Here is a 27,368-nt window from a genome sequence, read left to right on the forward strand (position 1 = left end):
AAACCCCATCTCTACCAAAAAATACAAAAATTACCCAGGCACGGTGGCATGCACCTATGGTCCCAGCTACTCAAGAGGGTGAGGTGAAAGAGTTGCTTGAACCTGGGAGGGTGAAGTTGCAGAGCCAAGATCATGCCATTGCACTCCAGCCTGGGTGAGTAAGACCCGGTCTCAAAAAAAAAAAAAAGTAATGGAGTTCTGAAACAGGAAACAACACAGAGAAACCTTGAAAACATTATGCTGAATGAACTAAGCCAGACATAGAAAGAAACACAGATTGCATGATTCCACACATATTTATGTTCCTAGAATAGGCAAATTCAAAGAGACAGAAAATAGAATTGAGGTTACCAGCAGTAGGGAGAAGGGGGAATTGAAGAGTTGTTATTTAATAGGTACAGGGTTTCTGTTTGGAGTAATAAAACAGTTCTGGAAATACACAGTGATGATGGTTACACAACACCATGAATGTACTTAATGCCACTGAATTGTACACTTAAAAATGGTTAAAATTGTAAATTTCATGTTATTTCACCACAGTAAAAAAGGCAACTTCAACTCTATTGACATAAAAAGTATGAATGATAAGTTTGTTTCATTTATTTTTTGAGACAGCGTCTCGCTCTGTCACCCAGGCTGGAGTACAGTGGCACAGTCTTGGCTCACTGCAACCTCCGCCTCCCAGGTTCAAGCAATGCTCCTGCCTCAGCCTCCTGAGTAGCTGGGATTACAGGCACCCGCCACCACACCTGGCTAATTTTTGTATTTTTAGTAGAGACGGGGTTTCACCATGTTGGCCAGGCTGGTCTCAAACTCCTGACCTCAAGTGATCCGCCCACCTTGGCCTCTCAAAATGCTGGGATTACAGGCGTGAGCCACCACACCTGGCCGATGTTTTTAAATTTACAATATGTAAAAATGTTAAAATATATGGTGCTCTCTTCAGTGTGAATTTTCTGATATTCAGGAAATAGCAAAAGTGAAGATCCTAGGTGCTGCAATGACAAGCATTACGGTATTTTCTTTTTAAAATGCTCTCCAGTATGTCTCGAAAATATTCCTAAATCAGCAGCAATGAATTTTTTTTCTAAGTGGGAGAGATTACAGAAGCTTCTTTTTTGCCCACTTTTCTGTCTCAATTTCTCTAAAATGAACATGCACTGCTTTTGATTTAAGAAAAGAGGTTTGTTTAATGAGAAACGTCCTTTCACTCTGTGAAAACATCGTGTGGATAATACATAAAGGGCAGAGTCAGGTGCCGGGGGCGCATGCAGGAAGTGCTCAGCTGGACTCTGCCCTCGGACACTGCTCCACTGTTACATGGAGAAGTCCTCCCGGAGGTGAATCCGCTGATGCTGACACATGTTGGAACTGTGCCGGAAGGCCTTCCCACACTCGCTGCACTTGTAGGGCTTCTCCCCGGTGTGGATCCTCCGGTGCTGAATCAAGTACGTGCTCTGGCTGAAGGCCTTCTTGCAATCGCTGCATCTGTAGGGTTTCTCTCCGTGGTGCAGCCTCTGGTGGTGGATGAGTCTGGAACTGTTGTGGAAGGCCTTCCCACACTCGCTGCACTTGTAGGGCTTCTCTCCTGTGTGGATTCTCTGGTGCTGGATGAGGTGTGTGCTTTGGCTGAAAACTTTGCCACAGTCATTGCATTCATAGGGCTTCTCTCCAGTGTGGCTTCTCTGATGTTCCACGAGTTTGGTTTTTTGAATGAAAGCTTTCTCACATTCATTACATTTATAGGGTTTCTCTCCAGTGTGAATTCTCTGATGTTGGATAAGGTTAGAACTTTGTGTAAAGCCTTTGCCACATTCCTTGCACTCAAATGGCTTCTCTCCGGTGTGAGTCCGACGATGTCGGATAAGGATTGAGCCGTCACTGAAGGCTTTCCCGCAGTCATTACATTTATAGGGTTTCTCTCCGGTGTGGATTCTCTGGTGATAAATCAGGGAAGAGTAGGCGCTAAAGTGCTTCCCACACTCCCCACACTTGTAGGGTTTCTCCCCAGTGTGAATCCTCTGGTGCTTCATGAGGTTGGGCCTCCGGGTGAATGTCTTCCCACACTCATCACACCGGTAGGGAATCTCTCCTGAGTGCATCCTTCGGTGATTGATGAACTCGCAGCTCTGGCTGAAGGCTTTCCCACACTCATCACATTTGTAGGGCTTCTCTTCAGTGTGAAGCCGCTGATGCTTGACAAGGTTGGCACTGTACCTGAATGTTTTCCCACAGTAACTGCAATAATGCAATTTTTTCCCAGTAGGAATTTTCTGATCTTCTTTAACAACTAAGTTTGCACTGAAGATTTCCCCAGAGTCACGAACTGTATTTGTTTTTTTTGACCTGTGTACACGCTTATGGTTGTTGAGATATGATCTCTGTTCAAAACTTTGCTCACATATATCACATTTGTGAGGTCTCTGATCAGGAACAGGTCTTGACAGCAACCTGAGGTTTCCCCCAGACTCCCTGCTGCTCTCCCCATTGGCCAGTGTGACTGCCCTGGGGCCTCTCTGCTCCACTAGCTTTTCCAGGCTCCCCTCTGACTTCCTGATGTGGTCACAGGCTTCTACTGGCTCAGATCCCTGGGGATCTTCCTCACCAAATGTCTCCTGTGAAGTCAACTCCTTGTACTCAGTTCTGATCCCAAGAGCTGAAACAAAAAACAGAACATCTAAGGGTCACCTGCTCTGACTCTGGAAGGCAGGCATGAGATGCTGCTGGCCACCTGTGGGGTACCAATTTGATCATCTCCAAAGTCCCAACAGCCTTGCAAAGATGAGAGCCTGGCGCTCAGAGGCTTATGCAGCTCACCTGGGGCCACAGTCATACAGCCCTTCAAACATTCACTCCTTCCTTCTTTGATTTGACACTCACACAACAAACTTCTCCCGGGTGGCCACTCCCCAAGAATGGAGAGTGACAAGTACCCAAGTGGGGTCCTGCCACATGGCCGCTCAGAGACTGATACCAGCAGCCACACTCAGGATTGATTAGTCCTGGCCCCTACTTGCCAGCTGAGTCACCTGAGGCAACAACTCACCTACCTTTCTGAGCCTTGGTTTCTCCATCTGTGACCACATGGCACTCTCATGAGAACAAAACAGAGTAATACAACAGACTGACCATGAAGCACTCAGCCCAGTGCCCAGCACAGTGAGTTCCAGGTGCAAGCACCTCATGACTGCCACTTTCATTACTGCTCTCTTCCTAGTCCTAAGGGGTCTATACTTCCACCCCTTGCCTGGCTCTGCACTGCACATGAACAGGTGCTGAACACCAATATCTGCCAAGATGTGCAGCAGACGGTGCTCACACACTACTACAGGAGCCTATGCTGGAGCTGCTGCTTTGGAGGACGGCTTGGCAACCTTATCTAAAGCTGATCTATGAAAATGCTGACTCAGTGACTCTGCTCCCAGGTACACACGCGCCAGAAATGTATTCCGGACACCAGAGAGAGACATGCACAAGAGTGTCCACAGCAGTTCCTGTACAAGCCCAAACCTGGACAACTGAATGTCCTCCACAAGTAGAAGGGAACATAAGTTGTGGTGTGTTCATACAATAGAACAATGGCAACCAAACAGACCACACTGCTACTCCATGAAACACAAGCAGCTCTCACAGTGTTCAGCAAAAGATGCCCTGTGTGAGTCTACACAGAAAAATCCAAAGGAGGAAGCAGCCTCTTGTGACAGGAGTCAGAAGAAGACCCCTGTGGGGAGCAGTGGGAAATGGCAGAGGAGAGCCAGGGAGCTCCTGGGGAGCTGAAACAGTCTGTATTTTAATCTGAAGGATGATTTTTCATAAAAATTCACTGAGTTGTAAACTTAGGGTTTGTCCTATTTCTATAGATATTTACATTCAAATAAGCAAATTTACAAAATAGGAAGTCCTTTGAGCTAGCAGTTCCTTCCTAGGACACCATCAGACACATGCAAAAAGGTGACCATCAGAGCTATCCAATCTTTTGGCCTGCACGTGCACTAAAGACATGACTGAGACTCATGCACACAGAAATGGAAACACATTCCGTGTCTGCACAGCAGAACACACTATCATTTCTGTTAAGAAGCAGTGTCAGCCAGGCACAGTGGCTCACGCCTGTAATCCCAGCACTTTGGGAGGCCAAGGCAGGCGGATCACAAGGTCAGGAGATTGAGACCAGCCTGGCCAATATGGTGTAACCCCGTCTCTATTAAAAATACAAAAATTAGCCAGTCATGGTGGCGTGCATCTGTAGTCCCAGCTACTCGGGAGGCTGAGGCAAAAGAATTGCTTGAACCTGGGAGGCAGAGGTTGCAGTGAGCCGAGATCACACCACTGCTCTCCAGCCTGGGCAATACAGCAAGACTCTGTCTCAAAAAAAAAAAAAAGAATGGCTCACACCTGTAATCCCAGCACTTTGGGAGGCCAAGGTGGGAGGATCGCTTGAGCCCAGGGGTTCGAGACCAGCCTGGGCAACACAGTGAAACCCTGTCTCTACTAAAAATACAAAAATTAGCCAGGCGTGGTGGCAGGCACCTGTAGTTCCAGCTACTCAGGAGGCTGAGGCAGAATTGCTTGAAACCAGGAGGTGGAGGTTGCAGTGAACTAAGATTGCGCCACTGCACTCCAGCCTAGGTGACAGAGCGAGACTCTGTCTCAAAAAATAAAAAAAGAAGCAATAGCATCTGAGCCAGGTGCAGTGGCAGTGGCTCACACCTTAACTCCAGAACTTTGGAAGGCCAAGGCGAGAGGATCGCTTGAGCCTAGGAGTTCGAGACCAGCCTGGGCAACATAGTGAAACCTCGTCTCTGTAAAAAAATCAAAAAATTAGTGAGAGTGGCACATGACATGCCTGTGGTCCTAGCTACTCGGGAGGCTGAGATGGGAGGATCGCTTAAGTGCAGAAGGTCAAGGCTGCAGTGAGCCATGATCATACCACTGCACTCCAGCCTGGGTGATAGAGGGCGACCCTGTCTCAAAAAAAAAAAAAAAAAAAAGCAGTGTCAGTACATAACAGTGGAAAGGCCAGTGCTAGAAAAGGAATAGCAGAAATATACTACAACACAACTATGTCTGGGTAGTGAGATTCAGGGTGATGTGTAGTCTCTCACTTTTCCGCAGTGTATTAATTTAGAAGAGAGGGGAATTAAATGATAGCTCCATCATTAGGCCCTCATTATCTGGCATCAGCTCTGGAGGGCAGGGTTCTGTGGGGTTCCGCAGACCCTAGCAGCACCCCTGTTCTGCACCTACTCACTCCCCTCTACACGGGACCTTGCCTGGAATGTCCATTCCTATTTTCCACAGAAATGCTGCCGTGGAGAGATTCTGCTCAATAATCTCCCCACCAAGGTGCCCAGACTGAGAGGGGTCACCTGGGCTTCAGCAAAGGCCACTGTCAGGCCTCCTGTGCTAGCCCCAATGAATCTGGCCCACAAACTCCTGATTCATTAATGAGACACCCTGGACCCCAATAAATGCTCGTTCGGTGACTTGAGTTGGGGAGCAGATCCCCTCACGCACCTGGGCTGTTGACTCTCAGGTGCTCTTTCCCAGAGGTGCCCTGAACATCCAGGACCCAGGGCTCATCCCCTCGCTCCAACTGCGAGATCACTCCAGGCTTGGGGCCTGCAGGTCCTACTCCTGGGAAGGAGACAGGGACTGGGGTTGGTACCAAGGACACAGGGCAGCACCTAGTGCTGTCTCACCCTGGGGCTGCAGGGTAAGGGAGGCACAGGCAGAGGGGGTGATGGAAGCCTAGACACCCTCTGGAGGGCACTGAGATTGGGCTGGGGCAGTCGTGAGCATAAGGGAATGAGAGCTCAGGGGTTCCCTCCACTAAGAGGTATGCAACTCCGCCCCCACGGTGTCCCCCACCCTACCAGGGAGGGGTCTGCCTGGGACCTGGGGTGAGAGGGAAGGGAAGGGCTGACTCAGGAAGGTCCCAGCACTGCTCTTCCCCTCATCTTCTCAGATCAGGTGCCTGCCTGGGATAAAGGTCATCACCTACCTCTGTGCCCAAGGGGTGAGGCCCCCAGCCCAGCCTCTGCTGAGCCCTTGGCCCCCAGGGCTGTTCCCAGAGCTGAGTTCTGGTGAGGGCCTTACCCAGTGATACTAGGTTCCCGTAGGTCTCCAGCATCACGTCCCTGTAGAGGCCCCTCTGAGCAGGGCCCAGGCGGCCCCATTCCTCCCGGGAGAGGTACACAGCCACGTCCTCGAAGGTCACCTTGGCCTGGAATGACAGGGACTACTGCAGCCCAGGTGTGGTCCAGAGTGGGCTGGTAGGGGCGGGGAGGCAGCAGAAGCATGCTAAAGGCAGCAGCACAGTGGGTGGCCCAACCCATCTGCCACCGAGCCAGCTAATACATCCCAAGGGGTGGCTGCACGGGGGTCTCAGGGCCACCCCTACCATCATGTCAGCACCCCAAACCAGAGACACCTGGCAGTGTTTGCCAAGGAAAACCCTGGGTAAAAACTTCACTCCTCCCAGCAGGACAGACACTCACCTGGTGTGGGGCAGACAGGAACAAGGCCGCCATTGCCTGAGGGTTGGGCTTTCTGAGGGCAGTGAGCAGGAGCTGGTCACTGAGGAGCTGAGGGAAGAGAACACAACAAGTGGAGGCCCGGTCTGGCCCCTTCTTCCACAGCTCAGGCTACTTGGTGCTGCCATAAACAGCCCTGCCTGCCCCACTGGTCCACCCCCGCCCATCCCAATGGGGGTACCGCTAGCTGGCCTCCCGGGCATAGACTCCACTCTTTGCCTGGGGCTGCCCTCTCCAGCTCCACCTCTTTTTTTTCTTTCTTTTTTTTTTAATGACATGACAGGGTTTCTCTTAGTTGCCCAGGCTAGAGGACAGTGGCGTGATCTCGGCTCACTGCAGCCTCGACCTCCTGAGCTCAAGCAATTCTCTCACCTCAGCCTCCTGAGTAGCTAGGACTACAGGCGCGCACCACCACTGTTGGTGGAAGAGCTGAGGCAGGACTAGCTTGTCTGCCATAATGTAAGAGAGTCTTGGAACACGTCCTGGGTCCAGGGTCCAAACCCCCTCGTGGCCTTTGGAACACCAAGCTCTGTGCCAAAGGGTGGAAGGCTGCCCTGCCGCTCCATAGTCTAAGCCAAGGCACAAAACCCCTCGTGGCTTGGATGGAATCCAGGGCTCAGGGCACAAAACCCCTCGTGGCTTGGATGGAATCCAGGGCTCAGGGCACAAAACCCCTCGTGGCTTGGATGGAATCCGGGGCTCAGGGCACAAAACCCTTCGTGGCTTGGATGGAATCCAGGGCTCAGGGCACAAAACCCCTCGTGGCTTGGATGGAATCCGGGGCTCAGGGCACAAAAACCCCTCGTGGCTTGGATGGAATCCGGGGCTCAGGGCACAAAACCCCTCGTGGCTTGGATGGAATCCGGGGCTCAGGGCACAAAAACCCCTCGTGGCTTGGATGGAATCCAGGGCTCAGGGCACAAAACCCCTCGTGGCTTGGATGGAATCCAGGGCTCAGGGCACAAAAACCCCTCGTGGCTTGGATGGAATCCAGGGCTCAGGGCACAAAACCCCTCGTGGCTTGGATGGAATCCAGGGCTCAGGGCACAAAACCCCTCGTGGCTTGGATGGAATCCAGGGCTCAGGGCACAAAAACCCCTCGTGGCTTGGATGGAATCCAGGGCTCAGGGCACAAAAACCCCTCGTGGCTTGGATGGAATCCAGGGCTCAGAACACAAAAACCCCTCGTGGCTTGGATGGAATCCAGGGCTCAGGGCACAAAACCCCTCGTGGCCTCTGGAATGTGCACAGACTTGTTGGTTCCTTGCTTCTTGCTCTCCCAGGCTCGTAAACATGTTCTCCATTATCTCAGGTAGCAGAGCATAGTACATATGTGTCAAAGAAAATGCTAAACCGTCACAGCTACGCTTGATGCACCACTACCTTTCTGTCCCCATGTCCTCATGTCCTCACCTGTCTACCCTCATGTCCACACATCCTCGCCACCTCCTTCTTTGTTCGATCATCAATAAATAGTGTGGGCTCCCAGAGCTTGGGGCCTTCACAGCCTCCATACTAGCATTGGCCCCCTGGACCCACCTTAAGTACTCTTAACCTGTCATTTCTCATTCCTTTGACTCCGCCAGACTTCATAGCCCCCACGGCCTGGTGTTGGGTCTGATCACCCCAACAATCACACCTGGTTAATTTTTGTATTTTTTTGTACAGATGGGGTTTTGCCCAGGCTGGTCTTGAACTCTTGAGCTCAAGCAATCCTCTTGCCTCAGCCTCCCAAAGTGCTGGGATTAAAGGAGTGCACCAAAGTGCCCAGCCTCCAGTCACCTCTACTGCCTGCTGCCCTCGGGCCGTCTATCCCCCTCCCTGCTCTGGCATGCTAAGCTGTCTCGTTCAGGAGGAAAACGACAATACTCATTCACTTTACATGGAAGAATGAAGACAAAATGTTAAGGGCTAAGGAAGAAAAAATTAAAAATGATAGAAGGGGCCAAGCTCGGTAGCTCACACCTGTAATCCTAGCGCTTTGGGAGGCTGAGGCGGGAGGACAGCTTGAGCCCAGGAATTTGAGACAAGCCTGGGCAATGTAGGGAGACCTTAATGCTACCAAAAAAAAAAAAAAATTAGCTGGCTGTGATGGCATACACCTGTAGTCCCAGCTACTTGGGAGGCTGAGGTGGGAGAATCACCTGGGCCCAGGAAGTAGAGGCTGCAGTGAGCTGTGATCGCACCACTGCACTCCAGCCTGGGCAACAAAGCAAAACTGTGTCTCAAAATAAATAAGTAAAATAAGATCGACTCACCTACCAGAAGCATGAGACTCTCAGATTAGATACATGTGATGCAACTATTTGGCCTAAAATAAAATAATACAGAAAGGCTAAGTATTAGTTAATATTAGATCAAACTCTAGTTAAAATGAAGCTGTGGTAGCTATATATCTTTTCTGTATCTTTAAAGCTTTTTATTTAAGTATATTTTTATTATAAAAGTTGACAAATCCTGAGTACACAGTTCAGTGGACCATGACAAATTGCACAAGCCCATGGAACCAGCACCACAGTCAAGAAAGAACAGAACTGGCCGGGTGTGGTGGCTCACGCCTGCAATCCCAGCACTTTGGGAGGCTGAGGCGGGTGGATCACCTGAGGTCAGGAGTTCGAGACCAGCCTGGCCACCATGTGGTGAAACCCTGTCTCTACTAAAATACAAAAATTAGCCGGGCGTGGTGGCGGGCTCCTGTAATCCCAGCTACTCAGGAGGCTGAGGCAGGAGAATCTCTTGAACCTGGGAGGCGGAGGTTGCAGTGAGCCGAGATCACGCCATCGCACTCCAGCCTGGGGGACAAGAGCAAGACTTCATCTCCAAAAAAAGAAAAGCAAAGAAAGCGAAAATCACTAATAGGAATAAAAAAAACAACGCATATTACTGGCCGGGCGCGGTGGCTCACGCCTGTAATCCCAACACTTCGGGTGGCTGAGGCGGGCGGATCACGAGGTCAGGAGATCGAGACCATCCTGGCTAACGGTGAAACCCCGTCTCTACCGAAAATACAAAAAAAATTAGCCGGGTGCGGTGGCGGGCGCCTGTAGTCCCAGCTACTTGGGAGGCTGAGGCAGGAGAATGGTGTGAACCGGGAGGCGGAGCTTGCAGTGAGCTGAGATCGCACCACTGCACTCCAGCCTGGGTGACAGAGCAAGACTCCATCTCAAATAAATAAATAAATAAATAAATAAATAAAAATAAAAATAAAACACTGCATATTACTAAAAGCCCACCAAAAAGCTGTAATAATTACAAACACGTATGGATCTACCAAAGAGGAACTGGTAAATCCTCCTCTGGAGTGAGTTTTTTTTTTTTTTTTTTTAGACGGAGTCTTACCTTACTCTGTCGCCCAGGCTAGAGTACAGTGGCGCGATCTTGGCTCACTGCAAGCTCCGCCTCCCGGGTTCATGCCATTCTCCTGCCTCAGCCTCCCGAGTAGCTGGGACCACAGGTGCGTTTAATTTTTTTTGTATTTTTAGTAGAGACAGAGTTTCACCGTGCTGGCCAGGATGGTCTTGATCTCCTGACCTTGTGATCTGCCCGCCTTGGCCTCCCAAAGTGCTGGGATTACAGGCAGGAGCCACCACGACCAGTCGAGATTTTTAACATACTTCCCTCAGAAACAAGTGGGTCAAGTAAACAATCTCATGCTTAAAACATAGAGAACACACATTGTTTTCAACATACTGAACATTACCAAAAAAAAAAAAAAGCAACAGAGAAAGTTTCAGCAAATCCCAAAAGAATATATCATTTGGCAAAACAATTTCTATCCATATTGTTGTTATATTAGAAATATATGAAAAGTAACCCTCTCCCCAGAGAAATATAGAAATGGAAACTAAAGTGGAAATAGAACCAAGCCTACCTAAAGAAAATTGTGCATCCTTAATAGACTCATTTTAACAGGAAAGACTGAAATAAATAAGTATTCAGCAAGAAATCAAATGCACGCTGTGGCTCATGTCTATAATCCCAGCACTTTGGGAGGCCGAGGCGGGTGGATCACTTGAGGTCAGGAGTTCGAGACCAGCCTGGCCAACATGGTGAAACCCCATCTCTCCTAAAAAATACACAACTTGGGGCTGGGCGCAGTGGCTCATGCCTGTAATCCCAGCACTTTGGGAGGCTGAGGCGGGTGGATCACGAGGTCAAGAGATCAAGACCATCCTGGCCAACTTGGTGAAACCCCGTCTCTACTAAAAATATAAAAATTAGCTGGGCATGGTGGTGGGCACCTGTAATCCCAGCTACTCGGGAGGCTGAGGCAGGAGAATCACTGGAAACTGAGAGGCAGAGGTTGCAGTGAGCCGAGATCGCACCACTGCACTCCAGCCTGGCCACAGAGTGAGACTCCGACACAAAACAAAACAAAACAAAACAAAACAAAACAAAACAAAACAAAACAAAACTTAGCCAGGCATGGTGGCGTGAACCTGTAATCCCAGTAACTTGGGAGACTGGGGCAGGAGGATCACTTGAATTCGGGAGGTGGAGGTTGCAGTGAGTTGAGATTACATCACTGCACATTCCAGTCTGGGCGACAGAGTGAGACTCTGTCCAAAAACAAAAAACAAAAAACAAAAGAAAAGAAATCAGATGCAGAATAAGAAAGTAACTCAAGGAGGGCCGGGCACGGTGGCTCACGCCTGTAATCCCAGCACTTTGGGAGGCCAGGGCAGGTGGATCTCTTGAGCCCAGGAGTTCAAGACCAGCCTGTGCAACATGGCAAAACCCCTCTCTACAAAAAATACAAAAATTAGCCAGGCATGGTGGCATGTGCTTGTAGTCCCAGCTACTTGGGAGGCTGAGGTGGGAGGATCGCTTGAGCCCAGGAGGCAGAAGCTGCAGTGAGTCAAGATTGTACCACTGCACTCCAGCTGGGGTGACAGAGACAGAGCCAGAGCCTATCTCAAAAAAAAAAAAGAAAAGAAAAGAAAAAAAAGAAAATAGATGGAAAAGTAGAAAAGAAAGGAAATGTTATCAGGAACGAAAAAGGAAGGAGTGTATATTTAGGGCAATTTGAATCTATGCTCCCAGGTTAAAAAAAAAAAACATTTTAAATAGATTAAAAAAAAAAAAAAAGAGCAAAAGGCCAGGTGTGGTTGGCTCATGCCTGTAATCCCCATACTTTGGGAGGCCAAGGCGGGAAGATGGCTTGAACCCAGGAGTTCAAGCTCAGCCTGTCTCTACAAAAAATAAAAAAAATTAGCACGGATTGGTGGCACATGCCTGTAGTCCCAGCTACTTGGGAGGCTGAGGTAGGAGGATCACTTGACCCTGCGAAGCATAGCAGTAGTTCTCAGAGTGTGGCTCAGGGACCCTGGGGTTCCATGCATTCAAGTTTGTGTTTACAACACTAAGAGGACACATTAGAAGCACTTGTAGTAGATTCAGTGACAAGAGAGGGACGTTCCCTCTCCCTGCTGCTATTCAACATCCTAGCCAAAGCAGTAAGTCACAGAAAAAAGAAATATAAGCTACAAGGATCAGAAGAAAAAAGACAAAATCATCATTCTTTGAGAACGATAAAAATAATCTACATAGAAAATCCAAGAGTTATCAATCCACTGTTGGAATGACAGGAGTTCAACAGCATTGCCATATACAAGGTCAACAGAGAATAATTAATACCACTTCTATTTGTCAGCAATCAGCAACCGAAAACTGACCATTCACAATAGCTACAAAAACTATACAGTACATTAAGTCTTAAAAAAAGATATGTATGTAATGAACAACATTATAAAACTTTATTGAAGTACCTTAGAAAGGTCTATGGAGAAACAGACAATGTTTCTAAATAGGAGGGCTCAATAACATAAAGATATCAATTGTCCCCAAGTTAAATTTATTTTGTGCAATTATAATAAACATTTCAACAGGACATGATATCTGACCAAAATGACTCCAAATATCACATGAAATAGTAATGATCTAAGATTAGCCAAGGCAGTGTGGCCAGGCGCAGTGGCTCACGCCTATAATCCCAGCACTTTGGGAGGCCAAGGCGGGAGGATCACGAGGTCAGATCGAGACCATCCTGGCTAACACGGTGAAACCCCATCTCTACTAACAATATAAAATTAGCCCGGCCATGGTGGCAGGCGCCTGTAGTCCCAGCTACTCCGGAGGCTGAGGCAGGAGAATGGCGCGAACCCGGGAGGCGGAGGTTACAGTGAGCCGAGATCACACCACTGCACTCCATCGTGGGTCACAGAGCGAGACTATGTCTCCAAAAAAAAGATTAGCTAAGGCAATACCAAAAAAACAACCAAAGGAGGCAAGGGTGTGCCCTACTAGATATCAAGACTTAGGCTATGGTAATGGAAAGTGAAGTTTAAGTATAGGAAAAAAGATAATGGAAGACATCTATGGATATGTTAATATACCTGCAACATTAATGGCAATGAAGAAGGACAATAAATGGTATTGGCACAACTGGTTTTCCATTGGAAAACAAAATTAGTTTCCTGCCTTCTGTGGTACACAAATATATTTCAGGCAGGTTGAAGACCTAAACATTAAAAAAAAAAAAAAAAGGTCGGGTACGGTGACTCATGCTTGTAATCCCAGCACTTTGGGAGGCCGAGGTGAGTGGATCACAAGGTCAGGAGTTCAACACCAGCCTAGCCAAGATGGTGAAACACTGTTTCTACTAAAAATACAAAAATTAGCCGGGCGTGGTGGCGGGCGCCTGCAATCCCAGCTACTCAGGAGGCTGAAGTAGGAGAATCGCTTGAACCCGGGAGGCGGAGGTTGCCGTGAGCCAAGATCACGCCACTGCACTCCAGCCTGGGTGACAGAGCAAGACTCTGTCTCAAAAAAATAAATAAAAATAAAAATAAATAAACAATAAAAGCCTATAAAGAAAAAGATTGTTTGATTCCATCAAAAAGAAAAAAGGCCAGGCATGGTGGCTCACACCTGTAATCTCAGTGCTTTGGGAGGCCGAGGTGGCCAGATTGCTTGAGCTCAGGAGTAGGAAACCAGCCTGGGTAACATGGTGAAACGCCAGCTCTACAAAAATTAGCCAGCGTGGTGGTGTGAGCCTGTGGTTCCAGTCAAAACCTCAGGTGGCTGAGGTAGAAGAATCGTTTGAGAGTGGGAGATGGAGGCTGCAGTGAGCCAAGATTGTGTCACTGCACTCCAGCCTTAGCAAGACCCTGTCAAAAAAAAAAAAGAGGATTCTGTACAAGACACCACAAAGTTAAAAGGCAAGCAGACAAGCTGCAGAGTGAAAGATGATATTTGCAGACACGTAACAAAGTATAAATATACAGAATATATTTAAAACATTTTTTAATTAGAAAAATGTCACAATTTTTAATAAATGAACACAGGATATGACCTAGCAAACCCTGTAGTCCCAGCTACTCAGAAGGCTGAGGCAGGAGGATCACTTGAATCTAGGAGTTCTGGGCTGTAGCGCTGCTGTGCCAATTGGGTGTCCCCACTAAGTTCGGCATCAATATGGTGACATCCGGGGAGCAGGAGACCACCATGTTGCCTAAGGAAGGGTGAACCAGCTCAGGTGGGAAACGGCAGGTCAAAACTCCCGTGCTGATCAGTAGTGGGATCACGCCTGTGAGTGGCCACTGCACTCTAGCCTGAGCAACATAGTGAGACCCCCATCTCTAAATTTTTAATTTAAAAAAAATGTAAAGTAAAACAAGACTCTCCCCACAGATTGGGGAAATATAAAATACTTCATAATACCAAATGTTGAGAATACTGTAACCTGGTAGTCATCCTAGAAATATGTCTGGCCCTACCTGGTAGAACTGAAACCCTGCAAAACTCTCAGTGGGAAAACCCCACTCAAAGTATGTACTTTATGGAGACTCTTGCTAATGCACACGAGAAGAAACACAAGAATGTTACCATGTGCCTGTGTAGAAGAAGAAAAAACTTCAGCGTCCATCAGCAAAGTCACAGTGGTGGAAAGTAATGTCAAGGAGATAGAGCACAGTTATAAGGCTGAGAAAAACTGTCAGGTACAGAATATCCACAGTATAATACATAGGTAGATTTTTTTTTTTTTTTAAACGGAGTCTTGCTCCATCACCCAGGCTGGAGAGCAGTGGCGGGATCTTGGCTCACTGCAAGCTCCGCCTCCCGAGTTCACGTCATTCTCCTGCCTCAGCCTCCCAAGTAGCTGGGACTACAGGCGCCCGCCACCACGCCCGGCTAATTTTTTTGTATTTTTTAGTAGAGACGGGGTTTCACTGGGTTAGCCAGGATGGTCTCGATCTCCGGACCTCGTGATCCCCCCCGCCTTGGCCTCCCAAAGTGCTGGGATTGCAGGCATGAGCCACCGTGCTCCGCCATACATATGTAGATTTTTAAGAGACAAAAACAGTATTAGGTTTGTAGAGATATAAGAAAACGAGGCCGTGCGCAGTGGCTCACGCCTGTATTCCCAGCACTTTGGGAGGCTGGGGCGGGCAGATCACTTGAGGTCAGGAGTTCGAGACCAGCCTGGCCAACATGGTTAAACCCCATCTCTACTAAAAATACAAAAATTAGCTGGGCGTGGTGGCGGGCGCCTGTAATCCCAGGTATTCGGGAGGCTGAGACAGGAGAATCCCTTGAACTCGGGAGGCGGAAGGTGCATTAAGCCGAGATCGCGCCATTGCACTCCAGCCTGGGCGACAGAGCGAGACTCCGTCTCAGAAAAAGAGAGAGAGAAAGGAAAGAAGGAAGAGAAGAGAAAAGAAAAGAAAAAAGAAAAGAAAGAAAAAATAAAGAAGAGAAACAAAAATCTGGCTGCCTGGCTGCGGGGAGAAAAGCCTTGGAGCGCCAGAAGCGAGGAGGGTGGGGCGGAGGGAAGGCACAAGCAGAGGGAGGAGCACTGGCGGAGCGCGGACGCTAAAGGCAGGAGGGGCGGCATTCGCAGAGGGCTGGGAGGACCGCGAGACGCACGAGCCCCGCCCCTGAAAAGCTGACAGGAGAGGGGCGTGGGAGGCAGCCGGGATGGGAGGCCTCGGGCCGCTGGGACCAACGGGTCTGGAGCGCATCGGGACGCAGAAGCCGCTCTGTGCGGCAGGAGTCCAGGGGACCCCGCGTGGGGCAAGGGAGTTGTCAGGGGCTCGAGAGCGGAAGGAGCCCCGTGAGGAGCGACCCCAGGGCTGGCAGAGAGCGGCGAGGCGCAGTCCGTACTCGGGGGCCTTGTCCGGGGGGGAGGGGTCCCTGGAACAGGAAGTGCCGCTGATGGCGGGACGGACCCACGCCTGCAGCACCGCGAGAGGACCGGGCACAGGGGCAACGCGCAGGGGAGGGTCTGCGCCCCGCGCGCCCGCCCCCGCCGGGCTCACACTCACCTCAGCGCCGCCGAGCAGCACGGCAGCCCAACCTCGCCCGTTCGGCCCTCCCTCCCCGCCAATCGGAACCAATCCGGAAGTGACGTCAGCCGAATGTCTGGGTCCGAGGCGCCGTCCGGGCCGCTCTGGGAAGCTAGGACGCCGCGTGTCGGCCGCCCACCTCCCTGGCTTGCAGTAAGGCTCCGGGGACCCGCGAATGGCAAAGCCGTAAAGCGGGAATGCTGCCACCGGGTGGCAGTCCGAAGCCACGGCCCAGAGGCCTCAGAACTGGGGCGATGGTCAGAGGCGAAAACATATTAGTCTTTCCCTTTTTCTGAGAAATTCTCTCCCTAATGATGCACGAAAGGCGCCGCAAACAAGAACTAGGCCCTTCCCTTTCAAGAGAAACGGGAACCGCACCCTTCCTTAGGGCCAAGAGAGGATGCTTACTGGCCAAAGAAGCCGTCTTGGGTTTAACCTATTGCTCCTCATCCCTAACTCCTGTAAATGGGGCCCAGTGTCCACTCTGGAGAAAGGGTTTTTCGGGTGCCTGAGCTGCTTCTGGAGCAAACTTTCCCTCATGGCCGGTCCATCGGCCAAGCCCTGCCGTCCACTTTGCCCAGAAGGGAGCAGAAAAACAGTGACCGCTTATGGCCAAGCTAAGCATCTAGTGCTTTCCCAAAACCCTCTTTCCAGATGCCCCTCCATCCTTCGGGAGGAAACAACACCCTCCTGGATTCTTTATCGACAAGTCACCTGGGACCCTGGACCGGCCCTGCGAATGATGAGATCAAAACCAGGTCCCGTAGTTACTGGCGGGGGGGCGGGGCTGGAGTGGGAGGACCACATGAGGCCAGGGGCTTGAGACCAGCCTGGCAATAGCGAGAGCCTGTCTAAAATAAACAGGCCCTGCTGGGTCACTGCCTAGGTGTGATGGGCGCCCAAAGACAGGTGGGGCCATACCAGCAGGATCAGGAAAGACGACCACGAAATGGGGGGTAAGGTTCTCTAGAGACAGCGTGGACCATGACAGCCAGGAACCACCGCGCAGCCAGTTAGGACTTGTCATCCCGGAGTGACCACGGAAGCCTAAGGTGACTATTCTCACCTGCCAGGCACTCTCCAACCAAGTCTATAGGGAGAGACCATGCCTCATCCTGCCTGCTGCAGTTCCACAGGAGTGTTGTTAAGGGCAGTGATCTGCAGCTGCTGCATTCGCTGGTGGAACTTCCTCGTGTGAAAGTGCTGATAGGATGCTGTCCTGGGATCTCCTCATTGGGTCATGGTTAAGGGACAAGATGCCATGGGCTATGGCCAAACAGGAAGCCCCTCCACTCTGCCTTGTGATGGAAACCAGCTTACTTGCCCTCCCATTGCAGGGGGGGGTTCCCTAACACTTCCAACCTGATTCCACTCAATCACTGTCAGCCTCGTCACTACCAAAGCTAGAGAACGAAAGTATCAGCCCCTGCCAGCGGGGAAAGGCCATGTGCTTTAAGGTAATCAATGCAGCTTTGGGAGCTGTTCCTGGTTAGTTTCTCTGCCCCAGAGAACAGGGGGCTACATGCCCTGTGAAGCTGTGGAGTTACAGGACTCAAGGAGCAGACCAACCTACTGTTGGTGCCAGCTCCAGTCCAGTGTAGGGCTCTGGGTGGGTGGGTGAAGGGACTCGGGTGGTCTGGGATTCCCCCTACACACACTGCATGCATTCATCCCTTTGTTCAGCAATCCCAGCAGTGACCTGGGACCCCGCACTCAATCACCACCCTCAACCTCACCTGTCACTATCAGGCTAGAAAATGAGGAAAGGCATGAGGCCCCACCCACCACCCACAGGAAAAAGCACCCAGAACCCTCCAGTCGGTGACCACTCCTCGCCATGGCGGGGTGGGAATGCATGCAGAACAGAATGGTAAAAGCCAGGCTAGGAATGGCTTCCTGGCTGTAGACAGGGTGCCTGTCCCACATTCCTCCAGGGCCCATCCCAAGTTCCCAGTGCAAGGCAGACACCTGCAAGCCAGGTATCCCTGGCAGTGACTTAAACACACTGACAGCAGCAGGGCTGTAGCCAGTATGGAGGGGAAGGGTGTCGCTAAAAGACCCTGGGCAAAGGACCGCCTCGGGTGCTGAGAAAGTTAGCAGGGAGCTGGCAGAGTGAGGGTATGGTCCAGAACACCAGGTTCAACAATTGTGTCCTATTCTGTTTCCTGATACGTGAAATGAGTGTTCACATCCAAGCACTGCAGGCCATGGGACTGAGTCACCCACCTAAGTGTCAGGTCCCGGATGCCACATTCTTGGTCCCCTCTGTGGGGAAGCAAGGGTCTTGCCCAGGGTACCTGCACCTCGTTTCTAGTTGTGGACTTTCCCTTCAAGCTTCCACCACTCATTGGTGGTCTACTTCAGTAGTCTAACTCCCTCCCAGTACCAACCAGGGGGATCCCACAGAAATCCTCCCAGCAGGGACCCCTCCCTTTGAAACCATGGGGTGGGCACAGCCTGGTGGCATAAACACAAACTTTATTGAGGCCCTCAGCACTAGTTCTCTTTCTCCTGCACAGTCTTGGTTCCCCGGAGACGTCCCGTCCGGCGGGCAGCAATGAGACCCACTTTGCGGCCAGCAGGGGCATCTCTGCGGATGGTGGAGGGCTTGCCGATGTGCTGATGGTTACCACCTCCAAAAGGATGCTCCACAGGCTGCAGGCAGAGAAAGATGGCTTTAGAAACCTCTTCCCCACCACCCCCGGCCCCCGGCCTCGGGGTCCCACCCGTCAGGGGCCCGATTCCGCGAAGCCCCTCTCCACAGTATGTGCTGCTAGACAACCCCAGTCGGGTTGACTCTTTCCAGCTCAGGCCCCCACTGCCCCTCCCAGCCTCCGTTTCTTGCGGAGAAACGGTGGAGGGTGAGCCCACCTCCTTCAGGAGTGCTGGAGCAGGATCAACAGTCCTCTGACTACAAACCACCACCTGCTGCTCCTCCCACCGTAGATCCCCCTCCTGCAGGGACACCTGTGGATGGGACTTGCCTACCCAACCGTGTGGCCACTGTACCTTCAATACCCAACCCTGCATTTCTGGGTTACTTACATTCATGGCCACACCCCGTACTCGTGGCCAGCAGTTCCTCTTTGCCTTGTATTTGTGGTATGCCCGGCCAGCCTTCAAGATGGGTTTGTCAATTCGGCCACCTCCAGCCACCACACCTGTAGGGGAGATCAGGTACCTCAGGGAACCCCCAGTCGGTCAGAGCACCCCCACCTCCCCTCAATCTCCTGTCATGCACCTTCACAATACCGCATCCAACTACCCAGCAAAAAGCCCACTCGCCTCCACCCTAGGGAGCCCCTTGCACCCTGTGAGCCGACATCCAGTTTCTTCAATCCACAATGGGCAGGCAAGCCAAGGCCCTCACCTCCATCACCTAGAATGCTGGGTGCAGGGAAGCACCCCCCTCACCATGTGTGAGACATCCGGCAGGTCACTCAACCTGACATAGGACACTTGATTCAGCCTGCCCCATCTCAGCTTTACTTATTCCAGGAACACAACCTCAGAGCCTCCCCTGTGCGAGGCTGAGTTCGTCACAAGGATTCCAAGATGTTCCCAAACAGCACAGTGAGTTAACTTAGACTCAAATCCTTTTTCACTCACTCAGTAGGTGTCTTTGAGAAAGCCACAATCTCTCCCTGCCTTCTCTGAAAAGGCTGTTAACCAACTGTATGCAAGTGCAGCAATCAGGAAGCCCACGGTAGAATCCAAGTCCCTGATGACTTCATCCCAATCTCATTTAATGCCTCGACAGCAGTAAAGCACGTACTGTTGTGCCCACTGTAAAGTGATGACAACTGAGACTACAAAATGAGCTCAAACTTACAGAACCCAAGTTTTAGAACAGGTAATCGAACTCCAGGGACCAAGTCTAGCCGCTGGCTGTCCACCGGCACTCACAGCATGTTCACCCACAGCCCTCAGCATTCAACTGCTGCCTGATACTCACCAACCACAGCTCTGTTGGCTGAGGAGATAACCTTCTTGGAGCCGGAGGGCAGCTTCACACGGGTCTTCTTGGTCTCTGGGTTGTGGGAGATAACGGTGGCATAGTTCCCTGATGCCCGGGCCAGCTTGCCACGGTCTCCAGGCTTCTCCTCCAGACAGCACACGATTGTACCCTCAGGCATGGTGCCCACAGGGAGCACATTGCCAATGTTGAGCTGGGCTGCAAGGGGAAGCAGCATCAGGCCGTCAGCACAGTAAGAAGCAATGCGAACCCCTTCGCTCTAGGCAACCCGCGAAGTTGCGAGCACAGCATTCAACATCCAGCCTTCCGGTACAACTCTCTCGGCACCCACCGGTGGCCACTGGTCTGGCCACGCGGATGTCCCCACCTGAAGCTTCTGCCTGCGAGGTTCCCATATCGGCTTAGGACGTTAACTCCTCAGGCAACACCCAGACCCCTCGCCACCCCGACCTTCCTTCCCCGCCGCGATGCTAACCCTTCTTGCCGCAATACACAAACTGGCCCGTGTGAATGCCCTCGGCGGCAATGAACAGCTCCGTCCGCTTCTTAAACCGGTACGGATCCCGGAAGACCACCTTGGCGAGGGGCGCTCCGCGGCCCGGGTCGTGGATGATGTCCTGTGGGCAGAGGCGGCGTGAGTGCGGCGTTCCGGCCGGGCGTCCCTTCCCCTCCCGCCCCGCCCTGGCCAGCGTTCCGCACCTTCACGATGCCCTTGATGTAGCCGTGCCGCTCAGCGAAATCCACGGCGCGCAGGCGCGCAGCGCCTTTACGGTGCTTCACGTGCGCGCGGAACACAGACCCGGCGCCCTTCCTCTGTCCACGGATCACACGGCCCATGGCGACGGGTCCTGGGGGTGACTCACGATTAGCGCGGCCGGGCGGCCCGGGTATCCCCGCCAGCCCGGCTTTCCGGGACCCCGCCCCCGAGGCCGCCGCGCCCACCACTCCCTACCCTCTCCGCGCGCGCCCGCACCGGCATCCTCTCAGGAGGGCCAGTCCGGGTCTCAGCGCGCCTCAGGGAGGAGGATGGCGGCGGATACTGCCCATGCCGCAGGGCCGCAAGGATAACCTACCTGTTCACCAGCGCGGCGGAAAGAGGAAATGCGGCGTCAGCGAGCGGCCTTATCTTCCGGGGCGGGGCCCAGGGCCGCGACACCTTCCGGGCGCGCCACGGCCAGCCTAGCGCGGTGCACGCCGGGGCTTGTAGTCACCAGCGGCCGCCGGGCCCCGCCTACTTCTCCTCCTCCAGGGACCCCGCGCAGGCGCACCAGGAGACGAGGCTCAAGGTGTCCTGGTGTGCGTGGGCTCGCAAGGAGGGTGCAGGAGTGCTCGGCTTTCACCGGGGTCTCCGGGAGGGCAGGTGTTTTCTGAGTGGCCGAGGAGGCGCCAAGTGGTTGAGTGACCTGTCCAGGGTGTCACAGAGCGACCCACTCCGGGCCACGGGGTCTGGGGCTCCCGGCTTGCCTGGTGAGGGGCTTCCGTGTAGGTCGAGGGGGTTCTCGCTGGTGCAGAGCAGGAGATGGGCAGGGGAGACGCGTGGACCCACTCGTGGAACGTCATGGTTTGCAGGTGGCAAATGTCCGTCTCCCTGATGAACGGGCGCTCCTGGACGCGGGGACCTTATCCACTGTAGGCCCTTGGAGAGGTCGGGCGTCGAGGAGAGGAGCCCCGGGATCCTTGCCGAGGGTGAGGGCCGGCCGGCCCAGGAAGTGGGGAGGGCCAAGCTTGAGGGTCCCGGGTCGAGGAAGAAGGAGCGGGGATGGGCTGGGTCACATGCTGCGGAGTGGACGAATAATGGGAGACTGGACCGTACCCTGACCAGAACCCTGTGCGGGAGAGGTGGGTGGGGAAGGAGTAAGAAATGGAGGCTGGGAGGGGCTGTGGGGGCCTGAGCTGGAAAGAGTCAGCCCGACTGGGGGTGTCCAGCGGTACATGCTGTGGAGAGGGGCTTCGCGGAATCGGGCCCCTAACGGGTGGGACCCCGAGGCCGCGGGCAGGGGATGGTGGGGAAGAGGTTTTCCAGGAGAGAGTCCCTGGCTGAGTGAGCACTGTCGAGCACACGCGAGGCCGTGGGTGGGGAGGCAGCAAGGAGGTGAAGGCAGGGGTCCCACTGGGCGGGAGAGGCTTGCTGTCAGTACTGGGAGGTGGGGTGTTTCCTAGACCCTGCAGGGGCTGAGGCAGGGTTGACATCGTGAGAAAGAGACAGGAGAGGGCGGAAGGGGTGTCCTGTGCCCGCTGTTGCTCACAGGGGAGAGGAGGGGCTGCTGCAGGAGGCCCTCCCCTAGGGTTGGCAGGGGGATCGAGGAGGAGCTGCCGGGTGGGGACTCAGGAAGCAGCACAGCCCACAGCTAAGGCCAGGGGCTGAGGGGCAGGACTGGACCCCGGGGGCAGGGTGAGGGGTTCTCGGGTCAGCCCAAAATTGGCCCACAGGCCCAGCCTGTCCGTCACTCCTGAACAAGTCTTCTTCTCTGGAGGAGCAGAAGGAGAGTTGGGTGCGGGATAGAGGTGAGAAGAGTGCTTGGACACACAGGCTGTGGGGTCCCCAAGATGGTCTCACGGGTCTCTGGGATGAGATGCGGCTACCAAGACCCTACGTGCAGCCAGGAGACTGACCAGGCCGCTTTAAGGCTCGAAGAGACATGGCCCTGCCAGCATCCACCTGACAGTCCTGAGGACTGTGTGACGGCTCAGTCTTGACCTCACGGGAGACCACACAGCCTGGTACACAGCAGGGGCTATGCAGTTCTGGGTCACTTGACAGCCACTCCAGATGAGGCCGCAAGCACTGGACATGGGGTTTTCCAGCCTTCTGGGGTGGAGCCATCTTTCTTGGGCCAGGATTAGGCCCTCCCCACACAGTGCCTCTGCTTGTGCTAGTGGCCTGGTGACCTCCCTTAGGCCATCCGACGTCACCCCAACCTGCTGTTCAAACTTTATTCTTAGAAATTATTTATTTCCGGCCGGGTGCGGTGGCTCATGCCTGTAATCCCAGCACTTTGGGAGGCTGAGGCAGGTGGATCACCTGAGGTCAGGAGTTCGAGACTAGCCTGATCAATATGGACAAACCCCGTCTATACTAAAAATACAAAAGTTAGCTGGGTATGGTGGCAGGTACCTGTAATCCCAGCTACTCGGGAGGCTCAGGCAGGAGAATCACTGAAACCCAGGAGGCAGAGGTTGTAGTGAGCTGAGATTGTGCCATTGCACTCCAGCTTGGGAAACAAGCGCAAAACTGTGCCTCAAAAAAAAATTATTTCCTTTTGAAATTGTTCTTCAAATGTTTCTTGTCACATACATGCAGCAGTAATTTGGTAGAAACATGAGAAATTGTGATCCTCTGTCTTGCTCAGCTTGGCTCCCCTCCCCAACCAGCATTATCTGCCCGCACCCCCAATCCCCAACAACTGATGTGTCCTTATCTCCCTGCCCCCTACTGTGCCCCCGTAGCATAATTGTATGCCACATATGGGCGCACCATCACATATGGCTAAAATGGGATCGCTCCGTAATGAATGAATATATATATATATATATATATTATTTTATTTTATTTTTTTGAGATGGAGTCTCGCTCTTGTTGCCCAGGCTGGAGTGCAATGGTGTGATCGGGGCTCACTGCAACCTCCGCCTCCCGGGTTCAAGCGATTCTCCTGTCTCAGCCTCCCGAGTAGCTGGGACTATAGGTGCACACCACCATGCCCAGCTAATTTTTGTATTTTTTAGTAGAGACGGTGTTTCACCATATTGGTCAGGCTGGTCTTGAACTCCTGACCTTAGGTGATCCACCTGCCTTGGCCTCCCAAAGTGCTGGGATTACAGGCATGAGCTACTGTGCCTGGCCAATGCTAGGCACTTTTTATGGGCCAGGGACTGATCTAAGTACTTTTCATGCACACTGCTTTTCTTTTCTTTTTTTCTGAGATGGAGTCTCACTCTGTTGCCCAGGCTGGAGTGCAGTGGCGCGATCTCGACTCACTGCAACTTCTGCCCACCGAGTTCTAGGGATTCTCCTGCCTCAACCTCCCGAGTAGCTGGGATTACAGGCGCCTGCCACTGCGCCCAGCTAATTTTTTGTATTTTTAGTAGAGACGGGGTTTCACCATTTTGGGCAGGCTGGTCTTGAACTCCTGACCTCGTGATCCACCCGCCTTGGCCTCCCAAAGTGCTGGGATTACAGGTGTGAGCCACCATGCCCCGCCTCATGCACACTGCTTTTCTAATTTAGTGTCTTATAATTCTGGAGCTATGTCTTCTGAAAAGGTATTTCCAACAAGATTCTCTGAGATAGTTTTCCCATGTGCTTTCAGTGCCTCAGGGGTGGGGTAGTCCATAGGAGCCCCTGTTACCCATTCAGGAGTGGGTGAGGGGAGACCCCAGGGACCAATGCCAGCAGGAAGAGGTGGGGTGGTTGGGAGGATGGAGATTGCACATGCTTGGGGACAGCTTGGAGGTGCGTGTTAGAATTTTTCTGAGAGGGGTTAAGGTGCTGTATTGTGAAGCACAACGGGTTAGTGAGTGCTAAATCTCCATGACCCCTGCCGTCTATGTGGCTTGGATACGTCATGTCAACCTGACATAAAGCCGTGGGTGAACATTCTCTGGGACCCCACGTGTGTGGGGAAAGCAAGAGAGATCAGATTGTCACTGTGTCTGTGTAGAAAGAAGTAGACATAGGAGACTCCATTTTGTTCTGTACTAAGAAAAATTCTTCTGCCTTGAGATTCTGTTAATCTATAACCTTACCCCCAACCCCCTGCTCTCTGAAACTTGCGCTGTGTCAACTCAGGGTTAAATGGATTAAGGGCGGTGCAAGATGTGCTTTGTTAAACAGATGCTTGAAGGCAGCATGCTCCTTAAGAGTCATCACCACTCCCTAATCTCAAGTACCCAGGGACACAAACACTGCGGAAGGCCACAGGGACCTCTGCCTAGGAAAGCCAGGTATTGTCCAAGGTTTCTCCCCATGTGATAGTCTGAAATATGGCCTCGTGGGAAGGGAAAGACCTGACCGTCCCCCAGCCCGACACCCGTAAAGGGTCTGTGCTGAGGAGGATTAGTATAAGAGGAAGGCATGCCTCTTGCAGTTGAGACAAGAGGAAGGCATCTGTCTCCTGCCCGTCCCTGGGCAATGGAATGTCTCTGTATAAAACCCGATTGTACGTTCCATCTACTGAAATAGGGAAGAACCGCCTTAGGGCTGGAGGTGGGACATGCGGGCAGCAATACTGCTTTGTAAAGCATTGAGATGTTTATGTGTATGCATATCTAAAAGCACAGCACTTAATCCTTTACCTTGTCTATGATGCAAAGACCTTTGTTCACGTGTTTGTCTGCTGACCCTCTCCCCACTATTGTCTTGTGACCCTGACACATCCCCCTCTCGGAGAAACACCCACGAATGATGAATAAATACTAAGGGAACTCAGAGGCTGGCGGGACCCTCCATATGCTGAACGCTGGTTCCCCGGGTCCCCTTATTTCTTTCTCTATACTTTGTCTCTGTGTCTTTTTCTTTTCCAAGTCTCTCGTTCCACCTTACGAGAAACACCCACAGGTGTGGAGGGGCAACCCACCCCTTCACATGTGTGATTAAATAGTTGAAGTTTTGGCATCCTTTTACAATGAGAGAATAGCACAGGATTTACATACAATTTTTGGACATCCAAGTTCACCACAATACCCATATTGTCTGAAATTATGTGCCATGGCCCTGAGGGGAGTCATGATCCCTCCCCCAAAGATGGTTGTGGCTGTCAGGACACAGCAAGTACCCACAATTCCCTCCTGCTGAAGAGTGCCTCTGTCCTGCCCAGCCTGTGCCTCACTCCTGAGCAAATCCGCTGTCAGCAGTGTGAATGCAGGAGACACCCTTGGTCCCCCAAACAATCTGAGGAACCTAGGGGCATCCAGTCCTGGGACAAGGATCTATGTAGACATCATACAAGTTTAGCACCACCCATAGTGGAGTGCTGGGCTAAGCCTACTTAGACAAATGTCACCCTCCTCACCTGGTTTCTCCTGTCCTTGTGAAAAGGAAGAAAATGATGGTTCCTGGTCTGTCTTGTGTTCAAATCTGACTCGGCTCCCAACCAGCTGTGGCTCTGGATGAGTCCCTTACCTTCTTTGATCCTCATTCCTCCTCCCAGGGTCTGGTTGCAATTCAGAGGATCTGAAAATCTAGAGTGTGTGTGAAACCATCTCTAAAGTGTGTGTGGAGGTGAGTGGGAACTCGGGAAACACCGAGTTTCATATATTGAACTGTTCCTCCCACTTGCATGATGGTTTCACAACACAGTTTAGTGGCTAAAGAATATGTGACTTGAAAAAAATTAAATTATTAAAAATTTTTAAAAAAGAATATGTGACTTGGAGCCAGGTCTGTGGGTTGGATCCCAGCTCTGTTACTTAAGAGACGAGACCTTGGCCAGGCACAGTGGCTCACGCCTGTAATCCCAGCACTTTGGGAGGTCGAGGCTGGCAGATCATCTGAGGTCGGGAGTTAGAGACCAGCCTGACCAACATGGAGTAACCCCCTCCTTACTAAAAATACAAAATTAGCCGGGCGTGGTGGCGCATGCCTGTAATCCCAGCTGCTCGGGAGGCTGCCGCAGGAGAATCACCTGAACCTGGGAAGTGGAGATAATGTTGAGCCAAGATGGCGCCATTGCACTCCAGCCTGGGCAACAACAGTGAAACTCCGTCTCAAAAAAAGAGACTAGACCTTGGCAAATAACAGGGACACTATGCTCTCCTCATTTTAGTATGGGAACAGTAGTATTTTGATAGTATTACCATGAGGATTAATTTAGTAAATACAAAGAGCATACAAATGTTTACAAAAGTCACAGGGCTGTTAGAAGTCAGAATGGCCACCCTTGGGTGCAGACAGGAGAGGTGGTCTGAGAGTGATCAGAGGGAGCAGCAAAGACACTTCAAGATCCCAGAAGCTGGCCCGGTGCGGTAGCTCATGCCTGTAATCCCAGCACTTTGGGAGGCCGAGGCGGGCGGGTCACCTGAGATCAGGAGTCCGAGATCAGCCCGGGCAACATGGTTAAACCCCGTCTCTACTAAAAATACAAAAATTAGTAGTAGTAGCTGTAGTAGCTGTAGTCCCAGCTACTTCGGAGGCTGAGATAGGAGAATCGCTTGAACCTGAGAGGCGGAGGTTGCAGTGAGCCAAGATCACACCACTGCATTCCAGCCTGGGGAACAAGAGCGAGACTCAGGCTCAAAAAAAAAAAAAAAAAAAAAGTCATACTAAACAATGTCATAAATTTATATAAGAGACTGACCCTGGCCGGACGCCCCTGCTCCGCCGTTCCTGCGGGTCCGGGAGTCGATCCCGCAGCGTGCTCCCCAACCCCCGCAGGCCACCCGGGGGCAGGGAGTGGGCGCAAGGGATGAACGTTCGCTGCCTCCGATCCCGGGGGAAAGGGAGCGCCGAGAACGTCGACGCCCTTCCGCGCCCGTCGGGCCTGGGACTGATACCCGGTCTCGCCCGGAATCCCC

General features: G+C 52.0%; 2 protein-coding genes across 7 annotated transcripts; both read right to left on the reverse strand.

Annotated features, from left to right (window-relative positions):
- Positions 1-277: 277 nt before the first annotated feature.
- Positions 278-16,054, reverse strand: ZNF34 (zinc finger protein 34). 4 transcript variants are annotated; one of them, XM_004047705.4, is made up of 6 exons: positions 15,863-16,053; positions 8,799-8,847; positions 6,501-6,587; positions 6,100-6,226; positions 5,518-5,637; positions 278-2,656 (listed from the first exon to the last, which is right to left on the reverse strand). In XM_004047705.4, the coding sequence occupies exons 2-6, from the start codon at positions 8,805-8,807 to the stop codon at positions 1,317-1,319; spliced, it is 1,683 nt and encodes a 560-aa protein (XP_004047753.1). In that variant the 5' UTR covers positions 8,808-8,847; positions 15,863-16,053; the 3' UTR covers positions 278-1,316. The 4 variants fall into 4 exon arrangements, with proteins under 4 accessions (XP_004047753.1, XP_018887606.1, XP_018887607.1 ...); XM_019032061.3 differs by having other exon boundaries at positions 8,795-8,847; positions 15,863-16,051; XM_019032062.3 differs by lacking the exon at positions 5,518-5,637 and having other exon boundaries at positions 15,863-16,054.
- A 2,290-nt stretch (positions 16,055-18,344) lies between these two features.
- Positions 18,345-22,322, reverse strand: RPL8 (ribosomal protein L8). 3 transcript variants are annotated; one of them, XM_063708946.1, is made up of 6 exons: positions 20,933-22,322; positions 20,559-20,707; positions 20,335-20,476; positions 19,839-20,057; positions 18,929-19,044; positions 18,345-18,538 (listed from the first exon to the last, which is right to left on the reverse strand). In XM_063708946.1, the coding sequence occupies exons 2-6, from the start codon at positions 20,694-20,696 to the stop codon at positions 18,380-18,382; spliced, it is 774 nt and encodes a 257-aa protein (XP_063565016.1). In that variant the 5' UTR covers positions 20,697-20,707; positions 20,933-22,322; the 3' UTR covers positions 18,345-18,379. The 3 variants fall into 3 exon arrangements, with proteins under 3 accessions (XP_063565016.1, XP_055204592.1, XP_018887614.1); XM_055348617.2 differs by having other exon boundaries at positions 20,833-20,958; XM_019032069.4 differs by having other exon boundaries at positions 20,812-20,958.
- Between the last annotated feature and the right edge of the window lie 5,046 nt (positions 22,323-27,368).

Source organism: Gorilla gorilla, chromosome 7 (genome assembly GCF_029281585.2).
Source record: "Gorilla gorilla gorilla isolate KB3781 chromosome 7, NHGRI_mGorGor1-v2.1_pri, whole genome shotgun sequence".
Classification (NCBI taxonomy): Eukaryota; Metazoa; Chordata; class Mammalia; order Primates; family Hominidae; genus Gorilla; species Gorilla gorilla.